At 54.2% G+C, this 17,711-nt stretch overlaps 3 protein-coding genes across 3 annotated transcripts; 2 read left to right on the forward strand and 1 right to left on the reverse strand.

Moving 5' to 3' along the window:
- Positions 1-332: 332 nt before the first annotated feature.
- CGCA056_v000941 (uncharacterized protein) lies at positions 333-1,037 on the forward strand (the record flags this gene model as incomplete). The annotated part of the gene is made up of 1 exon (XM_037316202.1): positions 333-1,037. One exon carries the CDS (start codon positions 333-335, stop codon positions 1,035-1,037), a length of 705 nt encoding a protein of 234 aa, XP_037184761.1.
- Positions 1,038-1,163: 126 nt separating this feature from the next.
- On the forward strand, positions 1,164-1,871 carry CGCA056_v000942 (uncharacterized protein; the record flags this gene model as incomplete). The annotated part of the gene is made up of 1 exon (XM_037316203.1): positions 1,164-1,871. One exon carries the CDS (start codon positions 1,164-1,166, stop codon positions 1,869-1,871), a length of 708 nt encoding a protein of 235 aa, XP_037184758.1.
- A 4,119-nt stretch (positions 1,872-5,990) lies between these two features.
- On the reverse strand, positions 5,991-7,775 carry CGCA056_v000943 (Uncharacterized protein; the record flags this gene model as incomplete). The annotated part of the gene is made up of 2 exons (XM_037316204.1): positions 5,991-7,029; positions 7,078-7,775. The coding sequence occupies 2 exons, from the start codon at positions 7,773-7,775 to the stop codon at positions 5,991-5,993; spliced, it is 1,737 nt and encodes a 578-aa protein (XP_037184759.1).
- Positions 7,776-17,711: the final 9,936 nt, after the last annotated feature.

Consider the following 17,711-nt stretch of genomic DNA (forward strand, 5'->3'; position numbering starts at 1 on the left):
ACGCATCGACTAATTCATGACTACACTTTCTCTTCTATTTATCCCACAGTGACCGTCAACTATCTATATCTTTTCTGAAGGTATCACGCCCTTCTGGAGTCATCACGACTTTCATAGACCCAAATTCCGCAGTGAATCCCGCCCCGTCGAGCCCCCAAACATTCCCGATTCTCGCCGACGATCCAAAACACCATGGACGTTGATATCACTCTCTCCCGAGACCTGTGTTGGACCACGGGACTCCATGCCTACGACGATGGGCTAGGAGATTCTCGACCAAAGAATCTGAAGCTTCAATTCTCGCACATCAAGCTGACGAACGCACCCAGACGATGCTCAAAACCGACTTGAATAACGACACTTCAAAGAAGAGAATCACTGTCCCAGATGAACCTACGGCTCAGGAAGTCGGGCAGGGCGGCAGTCTCGAGTGTCGTGGGGTTTGGGTTGGCTGGTACCTCCCGCTCGAGGACCTCCAGTTCAACCACAAGGTGCACAAGGGCCTTTCGGTCAAAAGGCTGTGCGAGGGAGATGGCGCAGATTCTCAAATCGCAGCTGCGAGAGCCATAGCGCCCACCACGAAGGCCCTGAGGGTTATCTTGCAGCTCGGTCGCGGATTCATTAACATCAAGTATCACGCTTTAGCGTACCCAGACGCGGACACTGTTCGGCCGTCCAAATTGACGGGAGCACAGATCAGATCTTCTTCTTCAGAGAATGCCGGGACGTGGCAGATGACATCGGGAAGCTGGAAGAGCGGAGGAAGACATGGAACCAAATTTGCCGGCAGCTGTGCGGAGTGCAGAACTCGAATCCAGAAGCCTGGAGATGGAACTCTGCCAAGGATAACGAAGAACGGCAAGCTTCAAGCTCCAGGAAGCTCGTACAGCCCCAACATGTCTACTACCAACTTGAATCGCTCGACTGACCAGCTGCGACTTCTCATCGAACAGCATGAATCCACTCCCAACGAAGCAGGGAAAGCCCTAGAAGAGTTATGCGTAAGTTGTCGTCTCATGTACTCTACCATTGTCTAACAATTAACGTAGATTCTCAACCCCGGCCTTGACAAGACTTTCACCTCACACATCATTCCCGACATTCTCAGTGCCACATCAAGAATCATTCACGAAGATCCGGAGAGATTCGAGCTCGGTTGAAGCATGATCATAAGCCTGCTCTCTAACTTTAACCTACCGCTCAAGCGTCACGACCAGTCAACCGATGAGAACGGCCACGAGTTCAAGAGCATCGTTGAAGATGCGTTCGAACAGGCCCGAAACCAGTGCCTAGCCAATCTTTCTGCGATGAAGAGTTTTACCGCCGCCAACGGAGTTACTGGGATGCTCAAAGCCAATGGCAAAAGCACACCCGACGCAGTCAAGCCCACGCCACAGACCCTCGAGAGCGCCGTCGAAACCCTCAGCGCAACCACCGATAGAACAACGGTCGCCAAGCCCAGGGAAGACGCGATAACCAAGGGAACAAATCGAGGAAGCCAGTTCGATGCCTTGGACAGCGACGAGGAGAAGCAATTCAGAGAGAGCAAGAGAGCAGATCTGAGAGATCAGCGGGTCGCCGCATCCACTGCTAAGAGACTCGTTCACTTCATCAGTGATATGGCCAAGGACCCCGAGGAGGTACAGATTCAAGTCATCCAGCGCTGCTTCTTGGATAGCACCCTTCAGGACTTCGTATTCGAAGCCGAACTCACCCTTCACACGAGAGAGGTCGTGATGAGCAATGCGAAGCGTCAAACCGACACTGCAGCCAGGCAGTCACCGACACTCTATTCTTACTATCAGGGAAGCGAACTTCACTCAGAAACGGTCGATACAATATTATTGCACAACAGTTTTGCAACAGTTTGAGCATCTGTTCGAGAAGAAATGAGGGAGGGTTGCAAAGTGATCACATTTGCAGAAGCAGGCAAGGGCCGTCTTGTGACGGGCGGAGAGTGTGCTTTTGGCAAAGATAGCGATTCATCTTGATAGCACGAAAACCAGCTACTTGCGTGAAACCCAGCGGTTTCTGATACTCGGTTTCTTAAATCCTGGCTTAAGGCTCTCATGACGACGTCCTGACTCACATGAGTTTGCTCATCTCTCAAGGTAATATCCAAATCGTATGCACTCTGAAGAAACTACCCAGAAACCAGCCGAAGATCGGTAATTCCATGCCCTAGGTGACTTCGTGTGTCATGGCTAGCGTAGAAACACCACATCCACTGGGAGAACATGGACCTCGACGTCACATAAGACTTGACATCCTCATTGACGAATCCATCCCCAAGGAGTCTCACTCAAATCACACAAAACAACCCACTCCAAGCACCCTCTGCACGCTTCTCCCCGAAGAACACCCGCCACCATTGCGCCTCAACTGTCAAAAAGTCTCACATCCCACGGCACCCAGGGACTTACACCAGACGCAGGAAAAGGGGGGGGCCAGCCAGCCAGAAACAGACTTCACAGATAAGAGCCGAACCTGTGCCCTTTCAAACGCGGGACACAAGGGATCTAATATCCCAAACACACCAAGGAATCCAAACTCTTTTCCCCGGAGAGAGAGAGAGAGAGAGGCGTAAAAAAAGAAAGAAAAGGAGGGGAAGACACACATCCACAACCACCACCGCCACGCTTTGCAACCCCAGGAACGCGGCTCCCTCACACCATCCCTCAGCCGCATCCGCATCGAGAAAACACTCTGGAAGGGGGCGCACAGTGACACGCAGCCGAATTGACGCCCTTGATTGGTCAATCCCTCGACAACGGGGAGCTACGGGCGTAGACACACTGACAGCTTAGTAGCTGTGTCCATCCATCCACAATAGTTCCCAAACATTTGCGTATCTCGCCATGAAATAATGTCAATTACTTCCATTCTGCTGCCCAGCGGCTTGCATTAATCCTCTCTCCCTTGGCCCCGTCTCCTCGGACATACGAGCATGTCTCTCCTAGCCCTTCCCCGATGCTCGAGAATTTGATGCTCAGGAGCTCCAAGCTCCTAGCTGCGTAGCTTACAATCTTGGTCGCTTTTCCGTGTAGCTAGATCGTCCTCCTTGTGCCGGCCCCCACGTCCAAATGTCTCTCCATCACAGACACCTTTCCATCATCCACAATCCACTTCACCTCGAGTCTGCGTCAGCACACATCACCAGCATCTTTGCTAATCACCTCTCTTCCTCGAGAAGGGCTACGAACCTCCCCTCGTATCTCGCATACGCGCCACGAACACCGCCAGGTACTGTGTACTACATCAACACCCCCCGACCCCCGCTTTACAAAACAAGGTAAACCGGCGCCTTCTCCAGTCGTACCGCCCTACTTCCCAGAAACGACGTTTCTCTCCGAAGGGCAACACACGAAAAGATCATCGCTGCACCAGCACGCAATACAAGGCAAAGAAAAACGCAGACCGTAAGATTAAACCAAGATAACAAGAACCCTTCCTGCAGCTTACATACATGCAACATTACACCAACATGTATGTAAAACACCACGCCTCTCAAGTTTCTCAGGGTCCCCTTCTCCGCCGCCGGCCGCCGCCCGCACCGCACCCCCCCTCAGAAATCCAGACCGCAGTCCCTCTTTTTCTTGTCTTTTTCGCCACCGCCCAGGAAACGTTGTGTGAATTGAGACGGAAAGCAAAACGTACGTACACGTAACACAGGCAAGGGACGAGAAGAAAAAAAAAAAAAAGGCGTGGGTTCTCCACGCCCCTTTGGCGTTCGGGATCATGCCCTCATCGTGCATTATCAAAACCCGATACCGCAAAAGTCTCCGAACACTCTCACGCCGTGCTCTCTGTTTCTCTCTCACCCCGCCCTTCTCCAGTGGTCCCTCCCCCACCTCCACGTCTCCCTCCGGCTTCAGCGTCCCCCCCTCCCTTGGCTCCCGCACTGCCCCGGTTATCTCGAACTCCCAAGGTCCAAAGGCATGCCGCAAACGCAACCCGCAACCTTGTCCAAGCCGTCTCCCTCCCCATCCCCCCTCTAAACAACCAAAACAACAAAACTCTCACACCCAATTCGTAATCCCACTCACCTTACTGAACAGCATCGACTCAGGCCCGAGAAAGTTACACCACCAAGTTACCGAAACAAGCAAAAAGCCGCAACCCACAAAAAGGAAACAGAGATAACCATACCGCGGTAGTTGAGCAAATAGTGTGTGTGATGTCCTGCATGACGACTCAAGAAAACCCGGCATAGGTCGTAGATAACCTTCAATGCCACATTTCTCTCTCCACCATCAGTAGAGAAACAGGACCCTTGAGGACCCTGAAAAACGAAAGGATTAAAAATCGTGGGATGTACAAGCATCAGACCTGCATAGCTCCGGCCGCCCTCCGCCGCCCATCATCCACAAAAACCCACTGCCCAAGCCAAACGCCAGAAACAAAATAGATCGTCGTCGTCGTCGGAGGACCCCTTCCATCAGGGCAGTCAGTTCCCGTCAATCAACGCAACCTGACACGAGCCACAAAGTCCCTGACCATCCATCCACCACATCCATCCTCGGTCCGTCCCTACCACCACCGCAAACCTACACAACAGCAGCTCACCAAATCCAAATCCAAACAGAGAGATAGATCACTAAGCATTAAACAAAACCATGGCAATGGCACCGCCAGTGATCAACCGCAGGGATACTCCAAAAAGGATAGATAGTCGATAGATAGATCCCCCCATCGAGCCTCATAATCAGCCTCACTCTCCACCCGCCAACCTCACCTACGCCCCCAAAACATGCACTAAACCGGATCTCCATCTCCATCTCCCGCAAGAGAAGAGCCTCACGGGTCCCGGGGGCTAGGGGAGCGGGGACAGGAAGAGCACGTAATCACCTCCGCGTCCATGACGCCTCTCCCTCCCGCGGGAGGGGACGGATTGCTTGACTCGGATGATCGGATCAACGAAAATATCTGCAGCCGCGGAGGTTATCGGACGGCGGGCGGCTGCGGGCAACCCTCATATCAGTTGTGCAAAGCATAGAGAGCATTGCCCCCATGGCGGTCAAAGACGATTACAGCTGCCATCCCTAGCGCCCACATGTGAAAAAGCAATAATCGCAGCGAATGAACTGAGACATTGGCGTAAGAAGACAGAGAACACTGGCCACGAGCCCAACGGCTAGACACACTCAGACCAAGTGAGGATAGGAAGTAAACAAAAATGTTGTCATGATTGGCATTCGCCGCGTCCATTCATTTGCTCGAGCTTTTTTAATTTCTATGTACTAATGCCGTGGGTCTCATCCCGCTCACACTCTTTGGGGGCCTTCCACATCCCTTCATCCCCAGGCTCTATGTAAGCCATCGCCAACATGTCCCAATGTAATGTCTGAGGCGCTGCTCCGGAAAAAAAGTGTCTTCCGGCCACGGTCACGCAAGCCTGAGCGTGAGACATGACATGCAGAGACCCCACATCAGCAACCACGCTACCGTGAGCACCCTGTGGAAGCGTTCCCGATGAGACCCAACCAGCTCTTGTGTTGTGAAACAAATCATTTTCTTTTGTTCTCCGCCCTCTTTCCAATGCGCCGGTGCTGAAAACCCTGATTCCCTGGACCGAAATTGCGTGCCAGGTCATGATGACAATGACCAACCAAGTTTTCCCCAAATCCCTCCTAAAGTTGTTACATGCGTGTTTCCGTGTGTTGTCATTAGACCCCCACGCAACATTCCAGTTGCAAATGTGTCGAGGGCAGTAACCAGCCCGTTCCAAATGTTCGCTGTGCCGAAGCGCCGATGCCCAACCCGTTTCCCATCCATGTCGATCCCGTGACCAGTAGTGATGATCCGCTGCGTGAAAATTCCCTCGATGGTGTCATTACGTCGGAATCCGTGGCCTTGTATGAGCCGATTATATCCCCGCAACAGTGTCTGAAGCGCCAACTTCCTCCGTATCGTACATCCACTGGTGACGGCCGTCGTGCCGGGTTGTTATTCATCGATTGAGAATCCGAGACCTTCCTTGGCTGACCTCTTCACTTCCTCCAACCCACGTTCCAGATAACATGAGCAATGTCGCGGGCTGTATTAACTGTATCAATGACCCGGCCGATGATGCCTTCGTTGGAAGATGATTCCCCCTCTTCATATGGCATGAACATACCTGACGAGGTCCTACGCATGCCAGCCGGTTCGGCGTTCAGACTGCTGGTGGACGATGATCGCTGTAAGCCCGTTGACTTGTCGTCGGTCTTGATTGGTGATTGCCAGCCCACGGAAACATCATCCTCCTCCTCATCATCGTCGTCGTCGAACAAAAACTGTCCAGATCCTTTTGATGGTCGGAGTGTTTCTTGGGAAGATGAGGGCGACATGATGGGGCTTCGGTAGACGCCGGTGCTGTGCTTCATTGCCGTCTCTTGTGGTTCAGGCGTGTCTTCTCGGTACTTCAATGTCGTAGACGGAAGCATGGCGATCGTCTTGCCCTCAGCAGCGGCAGCTGCCTTTGCCGATTTTTTCCTAATGAGAGGCATCTTCCTCTTGGTCTTGGACCTCTTCATCATAATGGCGCCTTCATCCGAGTCGCTGTTCTCGTAACGTTCCGTGTCGGCATCCTCATCTTCGTCGTCATCACCCTTTATATCAACCGCAATACACTGAGACACCTGCTCGTTGAAGTGGATGTGCTTCTTCTCACTGCTAGGTGAGATAATGCCAGACGAGGTGCTGGACGGGCACAAATTTGAGCTCCCGCGGCTCAACCTCCTTGACGAAAATGGGAATGTGACGTAGTCGGTTGAGGCACGCTCCAAAGTCGGTCGTGCGAGTCGTCTCCTGCCGTCCTTCTCCTGGGCCTGGACGGCTGCAGCGGCCTGCTTGATCAGGGAGGAAGCGGAAAGTGACCTCTGCAGCATGATCTCCGACATGCTCCTCTTCTTGAGGATAGGCTTTTTGTTGACGAAAGAGTTGTTCTTCGTCAGCCTGGCACTGTTAGGGTCGGTACTGATAGGATTCAACGTATTTGGACCCGTCTGCAACGGCCCGTAGAGCCAAGTTACATCACAGTCCTTGAGCCTGTAAAAGGTCAGTAAAAGTCAGGTTTCAGCAGTGCAGAGCACCAACCAGTTGAGCGTTTCTGGCGACACAGTCTTGAGCTTGTTTTTGGCCTTCATCCACGTTCTCCATGAAGCATTTTCTAAGCGGGCGGCATTGCTGTATTCTGATCTCCGTGACACAATAAACTTCCATGATGACCAAATATCCTCCTCTTTCCAATTGTGCGACAGGTAATCAACGTGTCGTGACGGTTGCGCGCGGACCGCAGTGTCGTCTTCTGCGTGTTCTACGTCAAGGATGAACTCTGGCGTGTTTGGCCGAGACGTGTCGCCCTCGGTGTCGTTGTCGACAGGCGAAACCGTGTACGAGTCACCCGTCCTGGGACTTGTTGGTGGTTCGAGGTCTTCTACCTGATCAAAGTAGCCGGACTCCCCGTATTGAGGAATGACGAAGTGGTCGTTGACATGCACGGCGAGGTCTAATGTGTCGTCGCAGTCGGAGGCGATGGAGACATTGCTGGCGGGCGTTGACGAGCAAGACAAATCGGTAGACTCGGCATGGGCGGTTCTAGGAGAGGATGGAGCAGAAGATGGCGCAGAGTCGGGATACACCTTCGAATCCGCAAAGGCGTCGCTGATTTGACTTGCAGAAGCGGAAGTGTGAAAGCCGGACTGTTTCGTTACGAACTTGGGTTGGGAGTGCGACCGACGCAAGTTGGAAGAGGAGAAGTAGGTGTTCTCCTCTGACGATAGAACGACAGCCATTGTTAAAATGTTTTGGGCGAATTGAGGAACGTTAGTCCCTAGTCGCCGCAACTCCTAAGCAGGGACAAGAAGGATCGATCATAAGTATCCAAGGAGGGGTTTTGGTGGTGACGGATTTGTTGTTGTAGGTAGGCAAGATGCTCTTAGCAGCAGCAGCTCGTAGATCGTTGACCAAGAAGTCGGGATCGGGTGGACGGCAGGGAAGAGCGGAGAGGGGGCTGTTTGGGGCGGGAGGATGACGGTCCCTTTTCTTATTCGTTCTACACCAGGCCGTTGGTTATTCCGTGCAGGTTTTTGGTGGCTCAGGACCTAGCGCGGTGGCGTCCCAAGAAACAAAGGCGGTGACTGGAGCGATTCGCGGGGAATTTCGCCAGTGGAAAAGGCGGAGAATTGTAGCTGGCGAGGCGTGAAAGTAGACAGACGCTCAAGACTGGCTATGGCTGTGTTGCGCTGGCTTGCTTGCTTGCTGGCTGGCGAGTGAGTGGGCGAAGTCAGTGACGGCGGTCGAGGACGAGCGATGGCAGAAACAGATATCGCAGCATTGGAAACGCAAACGGGTGTCAAAAACTGGCCGTGTTGGCGCGGGTGGCAGGGAGAGGGGAGGCGTAGGTATTAGTTTGAGTCGGGTAGGTGGATAGTTAAAGGCAGAGATTGGCCATCAGCACCTGAGAGGGAGGGATGGATGGATGGGAGAATAGGTAAAAGTACCAAAGTGGTGGTACAGGGTTAAGAAGAGGAGAGGGATAAAAAGGTAAAAAAGTAAAATGCTGGGCAGGGAAGGATAGGAAATGGAGTCGGTGGAAAGCGGATCGAGAAGCTGGAACGAAGACCGGCACGTTCGAGCCTGGAGGCTGATTTGCAGGTCTCGTCTCGCCCGCGCAGTGGAGTTTTGGCCTGGGAGAACAGAAAAAGTGGGAGGCGGCCAGGGCAAGAGACGACAGGACAGGGGGGAAAGGACTGAGAGACGAGGGCCATGGGAAGGGGTCAGGGACGAAGAGGAGGGGGGGGGCAGAGTGCAGAGATGCAGAGGGGCGTGGGAGATGACGCTCCGGGGTGTGTGGGAGACACAGTTTTTTTTGCCTTTGCGTCTTATTATTCGGGAAAGGTGCTTGATGGTGCAAGCAAGGGTGATGGTGGGAGGATGTAGGTACTTGGACCCCCTCTCCGCCTTCTCTCTTTCTGAGTGAGTGTCTACCTTTGGTAGGTACGGCGTGGTCCCCTCCCCAAGACGTCTCCAAGCCTCTGTTGTCCAAGAAGGTCCAAGGGCGTGGGCTGTGGGTATGGTGGATGTACGTGATGTAGGGACCTACCGCAGGCAGTACATAGTACACTACTTTGTACCTACGGATGGAGGCGAGGACGTGGGCTGGGCTGGGCGGAATACGCAAAGTGACGGGACTTTGATGACTGACTGCAGATACTCCAGACAAGACCCCCAAGCGAGCAAAGAAAGTGACCTAGACTTGGCTGGGGATTGGACTGAACAGGATTGACAACTGGAGAACCAGACATGTCCTGCTTGGTTGGTGACTGGTGGATGTGGGAACCGTGGAACATGGACGTGGACGAAGACGTGGACTTGGGGGGGAGCCGGGGGAAGGGACCGGGGCACCAGCGGCAGCAATGAGTGGTGGTGAGGTGAGTGTGCGGTGCGGCAGCAGCAATGCGAAAGGTACTTTGCCATAGTCCGGAACGCCACCGAGTACTTACGTACAAGGTAGCTCCTTACGTAGGTATCGACTTACCTACGGCCGGACGACATGGACGGGTACGTACTTTGCCCGAAGGTGCAGTGCTGTTGCAATGGAACTCTACCGCGAGGTAAAAGCAAGCAACCGGTGTGAGAAGTATGCGTGGACGGTTGGATGGATGGAGAGCTGGCTGGCTGGCTCGAGATGCAAGCACAGAGTGAGAGCGAAGCAAGGGAAAAAGGTGCAGTTGAGAATGGCAACCCATACCATGCCGATGCTGAGGGTATGAGGTAAGGGGAGGGGAGGGATACGGCAGACGAGGAGTGTACAAGGTGGGAGGAAGCAACGCAACACACGCTACACACACTGCGCAAGAGAGCAGTGCAGCAGCGCAAGCGTTTATCAGACATGCAAGCCAATGCACGCACACAAGATGCAAGTGTGGCAGCGTGCAGCCAGACCGACAACTGGGGTGGGAGTGGGAGTGTATCGAGGGCAAAGGAGAGGAGATGCAAGCAAGATGCGAACTGTATGTAGCGTACAGAGGAACAAGTACTGTGGTACATACCTCGATGCTTATTTGTCGATTCTTACTACCGACAAGACAGAGATGGGTAACTAAGTAGTCCCCGCGATGGGGGGTTGGGGGAGGCAGCACAATATATATCTGCAAGTGTCTCTTCTGGAGCTCGCTCGATCAAGCCCGGGCACGCAGCTCAGCGCAGGAGAGACACGAAACGGCGAGGCGGCGAATCCGGCGTGGGAGTCTGTGACAGACCGAATCGTTTGTCAACACCGGATAAGATAATGAAGTGAGGGTTGGAATTCGCAAGGAGTCGGCTAGGCGAGGTGACGAGATGCGGAGGCGGAATGATGCGCCTTTCTCCAGGTTCAAGGGACGCCTTAAGACAAAAACCCCAAATGCCCATTTGAATCACTTCGCAAGGGATGGACATTCTCTTCCATGGAAAGCACGGCCGGGCAATGGGCAGTAAAGTGAGCTACATGCGTGGCGGGCGACGGGATAGTTCAGAGACAAGACTGGAGACTGGACGATCCGGGGCAAGGCACCGCCAGATGAGAGAGCGAACCGAGAAAACTTGGCCAAGACGATGTAGCGGAAAATCCCAGCCGCTGGAATTCGGGGGGCAACGTGTGTTCGAATGACAATACACGGCTGCAAGAGCCTTGATGGTTCGTGGAGCTTTGAATATCAAAATGCCAGTGCACCGCAGAGCAGGGACGTCGGGACGTGGCCGGGAATGGATGCTGATTGTCCGGTACCAGAGACAGCCGCCGTGTGCAGCACCCTCGTCCGACACGGTGCTGTACCAATACGGAAGCACCACAAGAGATGTGCACGGTGAGTTCTGGGGAAATGGGAGGTTGCAAACCCAGCCCAGGATACCACGGCACATTGGATGAAATGAAGACGCCCGGGTATCGGTTCTGGCACGAATTATAGACGCGCATGTAGTAGCTTCATCGAGATGTGCTTGTAGAGACACTGTTGGTTAAAGCGTCGAGATGACAGTGCATGCCTCAAGCATGGAAACAGATGCCTCTCCGAGAGGCCGACTGAGCAGAGGAATGATACCCCGGGATGCGTGGGCCCCGATGATCTTCAGTCTCTTGATCTGTGGTCTTCCGCCGTATCCAGGCTTCAACTTGTCTCATTCGGTGTCCCTGACAAGAAGACGTCAACGTGGGGACGTTTGTCGTTCTTTTCAAACCATCCCGGAGACAATCACGTCTTGCAAGTCAGGTGATCGAGACACGAACCCATTTTGCCGATGGAACAGAATACAGGTACACACGCGCCGTAAGTGCCAACGGCAGCAGCCTGCGCGGTCGTTTTGGGTTGTTTCTCGACTTGGACCTCTGAGCTGAGAAGTCGAAATAGACGATAGCGTCGTAGACGAGGTCGGCTGGCATGCGCTCTGGCTTAATGAGGCATAGCACTGAGGGAGTTGACGACGGAGGCGACGACGAGTGCTTCAAGGTATCCATGGACCAGACTCGAAAGGGCACTGACAATGGCGATGGATGAACATTGGGTCTAAGACCCAGGCCAAGTTGTGATCCCCGGCTGGTCGGACGCCGCAGTGTCTGAGGGTTCCGGTAGGGCGAAGAAAAAGGACCCGTTGTCCGCCTGCTGGTACGCTGGAAATTGGCGAGGCGACAAATGATCCCCAGCGACAGGGGGCCGTCGGCAAGATCCTGGCAAGGAGTCAGGATGGAGCGCAAAAAATATTCTCGAAAACTTTTTTTTTCTTCGCCCGCCCCGGACAACTTCCACGTTGCTGTGCCCACTGAGGACAACGCAGCTGGCGAGGTCTCGACCTTCTGGCGGAAACGACGTCTGTTTCTTTCCCTTGGGTGTCTTGGTCTCGCCCTTGTCACCGGCTTGTCTGTGAGATTCTTCGTGGCACCCGGGGCTTCAGATTTTCGGGCGGCGTGGAGGATTTGGCGCCGCTGAAGCCGAGAGTCCGTCTCCTCCGTATGCAGGCCGCGTGATGCAAGCTGGGGGTCCAAGACAGGTCTGGAATGGATTCGATAGGTGGGCAGAAGAAAAGGGCAGCATCGAAGGACGATGGCCGACATCCAGACGACGAGACGGCGGCGAACGTGTGTTTGGGAATATTCAAGGGTCCTTGATGCACTAGTATCAGAGATAATATGCGGAAGTGGTGCATTCTCCCTTTGCTTCGCGCAGGGTCTCATCTTGATATTCCCGTCTCCATTCGTGCCTGCCAGATGTTTTCTGTTGCTGATCATGCCGATCCAAGCTGCCAGATGCTGAAAACTCAAGATGTCGGCCTGTATCTGGATGAAGTCATTGGCTGAGGGGAGCTCCTTCTCTCGACTTGTCGACTTGTCGTATGTACTTGCCAGTGTGGTGTTCGTACCTTCCTTCCCACTTCACCTCAGTCCAGTCACAGTCCAGGCAGGGTCGAGGGGAGGCATGGCATGGGTGCAGGTGATCCACATTTCCGGCTGCTCTGTGGGCCATCGCCAAGGATGCCTTGGGCATGACCGGAACCTTTCCCCGGGTCGACGGCCTTGTCACTCGGCGCTGCTTTTTAGCGTACCATTGACTTGGACACTGCGGGGCAGCCCGTACCCTGCTAACAATTTCTGCCCCGGTTCCTTCCTGCCCAGGTGTCGGCGACAGCGAAAACGACGATGCCATTTGTTACGAAGTACGCGGGCAAGTGCGATGCTGCCTTTCCTGCATCGAATCCGAGTGTCGAGCGCCTTCCTACCCTACGCAGTAAGGTACCTGGGCTTTCCATCTGTGCCTATTCGCCCCTACCTGGGTATCGTCAAACCACTTGCTATTATCGACATTTCACGAACCCTTCAACCACCGACGATACCGACATCCTTGCAGCCCCTTCACCTCGGTCAACCTCGCACAGCATTCGGTCGGCCGTTCGGTGATACAAGCACAGGGCTTGGGTTGGCTCCATATGTCCCCCACGGCGACTCCATTGATGGCCTCGTGGCTGCTGGGGCTGGGCACTCGGAACTCGACAGTCTCCGCCTCGTTTCCGACAATGCCTACCAAATATCCGTACGAAGTACAGACAGGTCATACTGTCACATCCCTCGAATGTCCGACAATCAATCGCCATACATACCCGACGGCAAGGCGTTGACTTAACGAGTCTCTCTCTCTCTCTGTCTCGCGCTCGCTCGACTTGCCTTGCTGGTCAAGCGCAACATGCCTCCAAAGGCCCAGAGACAGATACACGTCTTGGTCTTTTCGAGACCCCTCCGACGGCATGGCAAATGTGGTACCGCACCAAGAAACGACCCATCCATAAGGGGGTATGATGCTATCTCCTGGCCTTGACAGCCGCGCCATGGCATCATTGCCATCATCATCCAACATGCTGTCCTCTCATCTCTGCCAATCGACCCCAACCATCTCGATTCTCTGCCCCTACTGCACGATTGGAGGCTGATCGCCATCCGCCTCGTGCACGCTCGTCTTAGCTTCAGGCCCTGTAGCGAGGGGAGCCCAAGGAATCCCAAACACGGCTTGGTCTGCGTTTTTGCCGTGAGGGCAGCCACGCCGGCCTCGACTTGCAGGCATCCCCTTCCCGGCCTGGAGTGGCACCTGGCAGGCCTGGACACCGGTAAACCCTTCTGCGTCAACTCCAAGCTCTAGCTCCAGGATCGTCTGTCCCAGCTTGACCTTCTCCTGACCGCCAGCAACTGTTCCTTGGGTCTCATATAACGGACGCTTGGCCACACAGTACATGCCAAACGGGCTCAAGCTCCATTTGCACCTCCAGCTCCAAGCTCCCCCTCTCCGCCGAGGCTTCACAATCGATCGATCACCTCGGCGGCTCTGTACGTCTTTTTGCTGGTGGTTTCGAAGGGTTGGCACCAGTCATGGCCGCCGCCATGCTGATTACATACTGCATAGTACACTGGGGAACATCTGAAAACCCAACAAAAAGCAAGCGTCGCCAGCAGCCTCCGCAAACATCAGGCAAACTTTGTCTTCAGAAGGCTTGGTGCTGCGTGGATGTAACCTCAACACCTGTTACCCCAGAAAATTGCTACCACAACCACCCGACATGTTCCGCGAGGTGCCGTTGGTGTTGGCGGCTGGCCTCTTACGTGCACAATGGCGGTGTCGTGTTCTTAGCGGCCAATCCAGGCCGTTATCGCGGCTGACACTACTGCTACACCCAACTCTGTTTTTCACCTTAACCTCAACTCTGTGTGATTCGACGCCATCCTAGCCTCCTCGATGGTCCGCTGTCGGTGGTTACACAGCCCGTCAAGTACCAATCGCCAGTAGCTTGGTGTGTGAGATTGCCGACTAACAGCTAGCTGCACAACGTCTAACGCACCGCTGCAGTCTTCTGCCTCATTCTCGGCCACTACCAATTGTTCCTGATATCGGCCAGTCCGCTAGATGCAACTCATCCGGTACTTGCTCGATGAGCTCGATCGACGGCTTGAGGACCCTTTATTTCGCCCTTTCTTACGTACCTTTGCCCCATGCGACGGCAGTGGTGCCGCGAAGCTGCAGCGCCCATGGAGCAAGAGACGAGGATGATGCCAGAGGATTGGCTCTGACAGACAGAAACTCCAGAGCTTCTGGACTAGCGTGGCCTTGGTAACACAAGGCGTCGATTTAACGCGGTCCTGAATAAGGATAGGTATCTTTAATTATCAAAGACAAACCATCATTCCACAAAGGAATCGCGAGGAGCAGCATCGATCGATATTGATCTTGAGATATCTTATCAGCAAGCTCTTGGTTCTGCAATCCAGTACCTTGAGCGCCTAATTCCCGCAAACACCCATTCAAAGGCGGATTCGACTTCCCCGGCTTCCGCCAAACTCTCCCCTCATATGTAGGCAGCAAGCCTATCTGTGTTTCCCGTTACGTTGACAAAGGTCGGGCTCGCAGAAGGATGAACACTCTGGGGTATACCCAAACCTAGCATGGTCAGTGCTATCAAGGCTTCGTCTTCCGAGCCCGGGGAGGGCATGTCATGCAAAGAAGGTGTAAATTGATAAGAAGATGTGGGCACAGCATGAGAAAGACTGGCGAGGCGAGACGACGGCAAAGCTCATGGCAGGCAATGCCTTGCGGTGGAACAGAGCCGGGGCGGTGCCTCGTTCAATATTGACTCTTCATCTCGCCCGAATCACCCCGAGCTGGGCTGAGGTTAGGTTCGGAGAGATGTCTCATGAAACGCCGACTATTCTTGTCGTGGCATCTCGCGTGTCACTGTTACGGCCGCGGAGTCTGTCGATGAAAGCGATTGACGCATTCGGAGTCTGGACTGTGCAACGGACGAATGGGAACAGAGCCAATTCGGTACCTTGGGCAGCACAGGTCCCCTATCGCTTTCGCTCAGACTTGCTGACTCTTGATGGGACTCCACGGGGAAGAGGGGGAGACTTTGAACTGAATTGCTTGGCTCTGGAGAATCCCCATGGGCAGCGGGTGCCCCCAATTGCAGCAGCTCCATCCGCCACTCACCGAGGCTTCAGGGCGAATCCTTCCCCGGCCCTCCAGGCCCTCCACAACTCCGGACGGATACCTCTGCTGTGCGATGCTGCGGTGCGACGGTGGAACGGCGCTGACGCTGGAAGGAAACGTCCGATGCTACCATGTTGTATTCAAAACCTGAGTTTGGATGGGACGCTTTCCAGTCTCGATCATTAACTAATCAACTGAGCCACCCAACGGGATTGTCTTCTCAAGTCCCGGGGAGCCTAGTCAGAGACCGCAGGCTCATCATCAATGTCGCCAGCCGCTCGTTCTCGGGGACGGAGGCATGAATGCCTTTCCCCATGCCCCGCCAGTCTCACTCTTGCAGCGTCTCGCGCAAGAGGATTGGCTCTGTTCCGGCATCCTGTTCACTGCTGTCGAGCCGACTTAGCGGAACCGAGTGTGTTTAGCAGTTGTTTCCCGCTGAACGAACGACCTTTCCGTAACCTATCATTACACACAGCCCCCGGGAACCACAAGAACCCGCCGCAACTTCAGCAGCAGCACCGCTGAACGGAGCAGGGACCCTGCTGGCTCAGCAGGTCTAGAACTCTCGGACAGACAGGCAGAAGGGCGGCACATAGGCAGCCACTCCACCGTCTCTGTGTTTCCTATGCCGCTCCCCTGCGCTGCACCGCACGAATGCATTGAAACCTGCCACCTGCGCCAACGCGTACACCATCTGACTGAGGTACTGTGAGTTGCAATACAGTTCAACTCAAGATGGCTTCTCTGCGTTCTTTGACCGTTTACATTCACGCCCGGCATGCTCCGACGCTCGACGTCTGCTTCTCCAGTTTTTGAGCGTCTCTGGTTTCTCCTCCACCGTCTGAAGCAAACTCGAGTCTCTGGACTGCGGGAACCTTCAGTTTCCCGCCAGCTAAACACGAACCTTTCGAGCTGAGGCCTTAGGCTGGTATCTGCTAGTTGCGCATCAAACCCACGAGGCTTTCATTCTGCCACTCCATGACCCCTGCTGGAGAGGTGCTGACATACAGATACGACTACAGCAACACACCCTGTCATAACCTCTTCTGCCAGACTCTTCTGCCTTGACTCTCTCCGCCTTTCGGTTCCCTGCTACACCGGCCACGTCGACTCATCCAATTGATGTCGCATGTTTCAGACCGTGCCTCCGTCATGGCTTTCCCTGATGCTTGAAAGGATGGTACGGAGCTGCAAGTCGACGAGATGAAGACAACAGCCCACGGCAACAGTCTCTTGCACAACTATCCGTCCAGCTACGTTCCCTATGATTGATTTCCATCCATTCAACAGGGGCAGAGGGTTAGCTTTGCGGATCTCAACGGGGGCTTGCCCTTGCGGCGTACAGATGCCCAATCTTTGTGTACTGTCGCTGAGGTTGGTTGTGTATGCAACCTCTACACATCAACTCAATCCTGCAGTGTGTGCTGACTAGTCAAAGTCACTAGCCAGCTGCGCTCTCTGGCTAGTCGCTGGCTCACCTACCTCTCTGACAATGCCAAAAGTTCGCCCAGTCACCGCATCGGGCTCGACAGGTCAGTGCCAGCGCCAACAAATCTGAGCCATGCGACATCGCTGCCAGGCGCGAGCCACTTATTGGAGCGGTCACTAAGGAGACGGTGGTGGGAGACGAGAAACCTAGGAATATTCCCTTGCATCGGAGGAGAGCTTCCGCCACTTTGGGCTTATCTATATGCATAACGACTGTTTGTTAAGGGTCGCCATCTCCAACCTCACATACGACACCAAAAGTCTGGAGGTGGGGGGAGGGGGAAAACAGAGATAAGATAAGCCTGCCAACGAACGCAGACACCTAGGTCGTTCCTTGTGCCGTTGCTGCCGTCCCCAACACCACCAACGGCTACTCCCTGGCATTGCCGATCATCAAGGGCAGTTCGACAGTCTGCGCCGCGCAAAATTGCCAGGTATCATCGTTTCGTACAGCTCATGTCTGACTAGCCACCGTCGACCGGGCTTTCTTGCGGCTGGTGTCTAGTCTGGAGCTCAGACACTTGATCTCACAGACAATGAAGGCCGCTGACTACAAACCCAAGCATCAAGGCACTATCCATTGTTTCCCATCACTTGAGCCCATTCGAAAAGGGTCTAGAAAAGGAGACTGGCGCGTACAGCTTTCCATATTTGAACAATCGGGGCGTCGTCGCGTTTGGTTCCGACACCAAAATTAGACCTCGCTCATCTGTCCGGGAGCGGACGGCATCCTTAGGACAA

The sequence above is a fragment of the Colletotrichum aenigma genome (assembly GCF_013390185.1).
Source record: "Colletotrichum aenigma strain Cg56 chromosome Unknown KSG_Cg56_contig01, whole genome shotgun sequence".
NCBI lineage: Eukaryota > Fungi > Ascomycota > Sordariomycetes > Glomerellales > Glomerellaceae > Colletotrichum > Colletotrichum aenigma.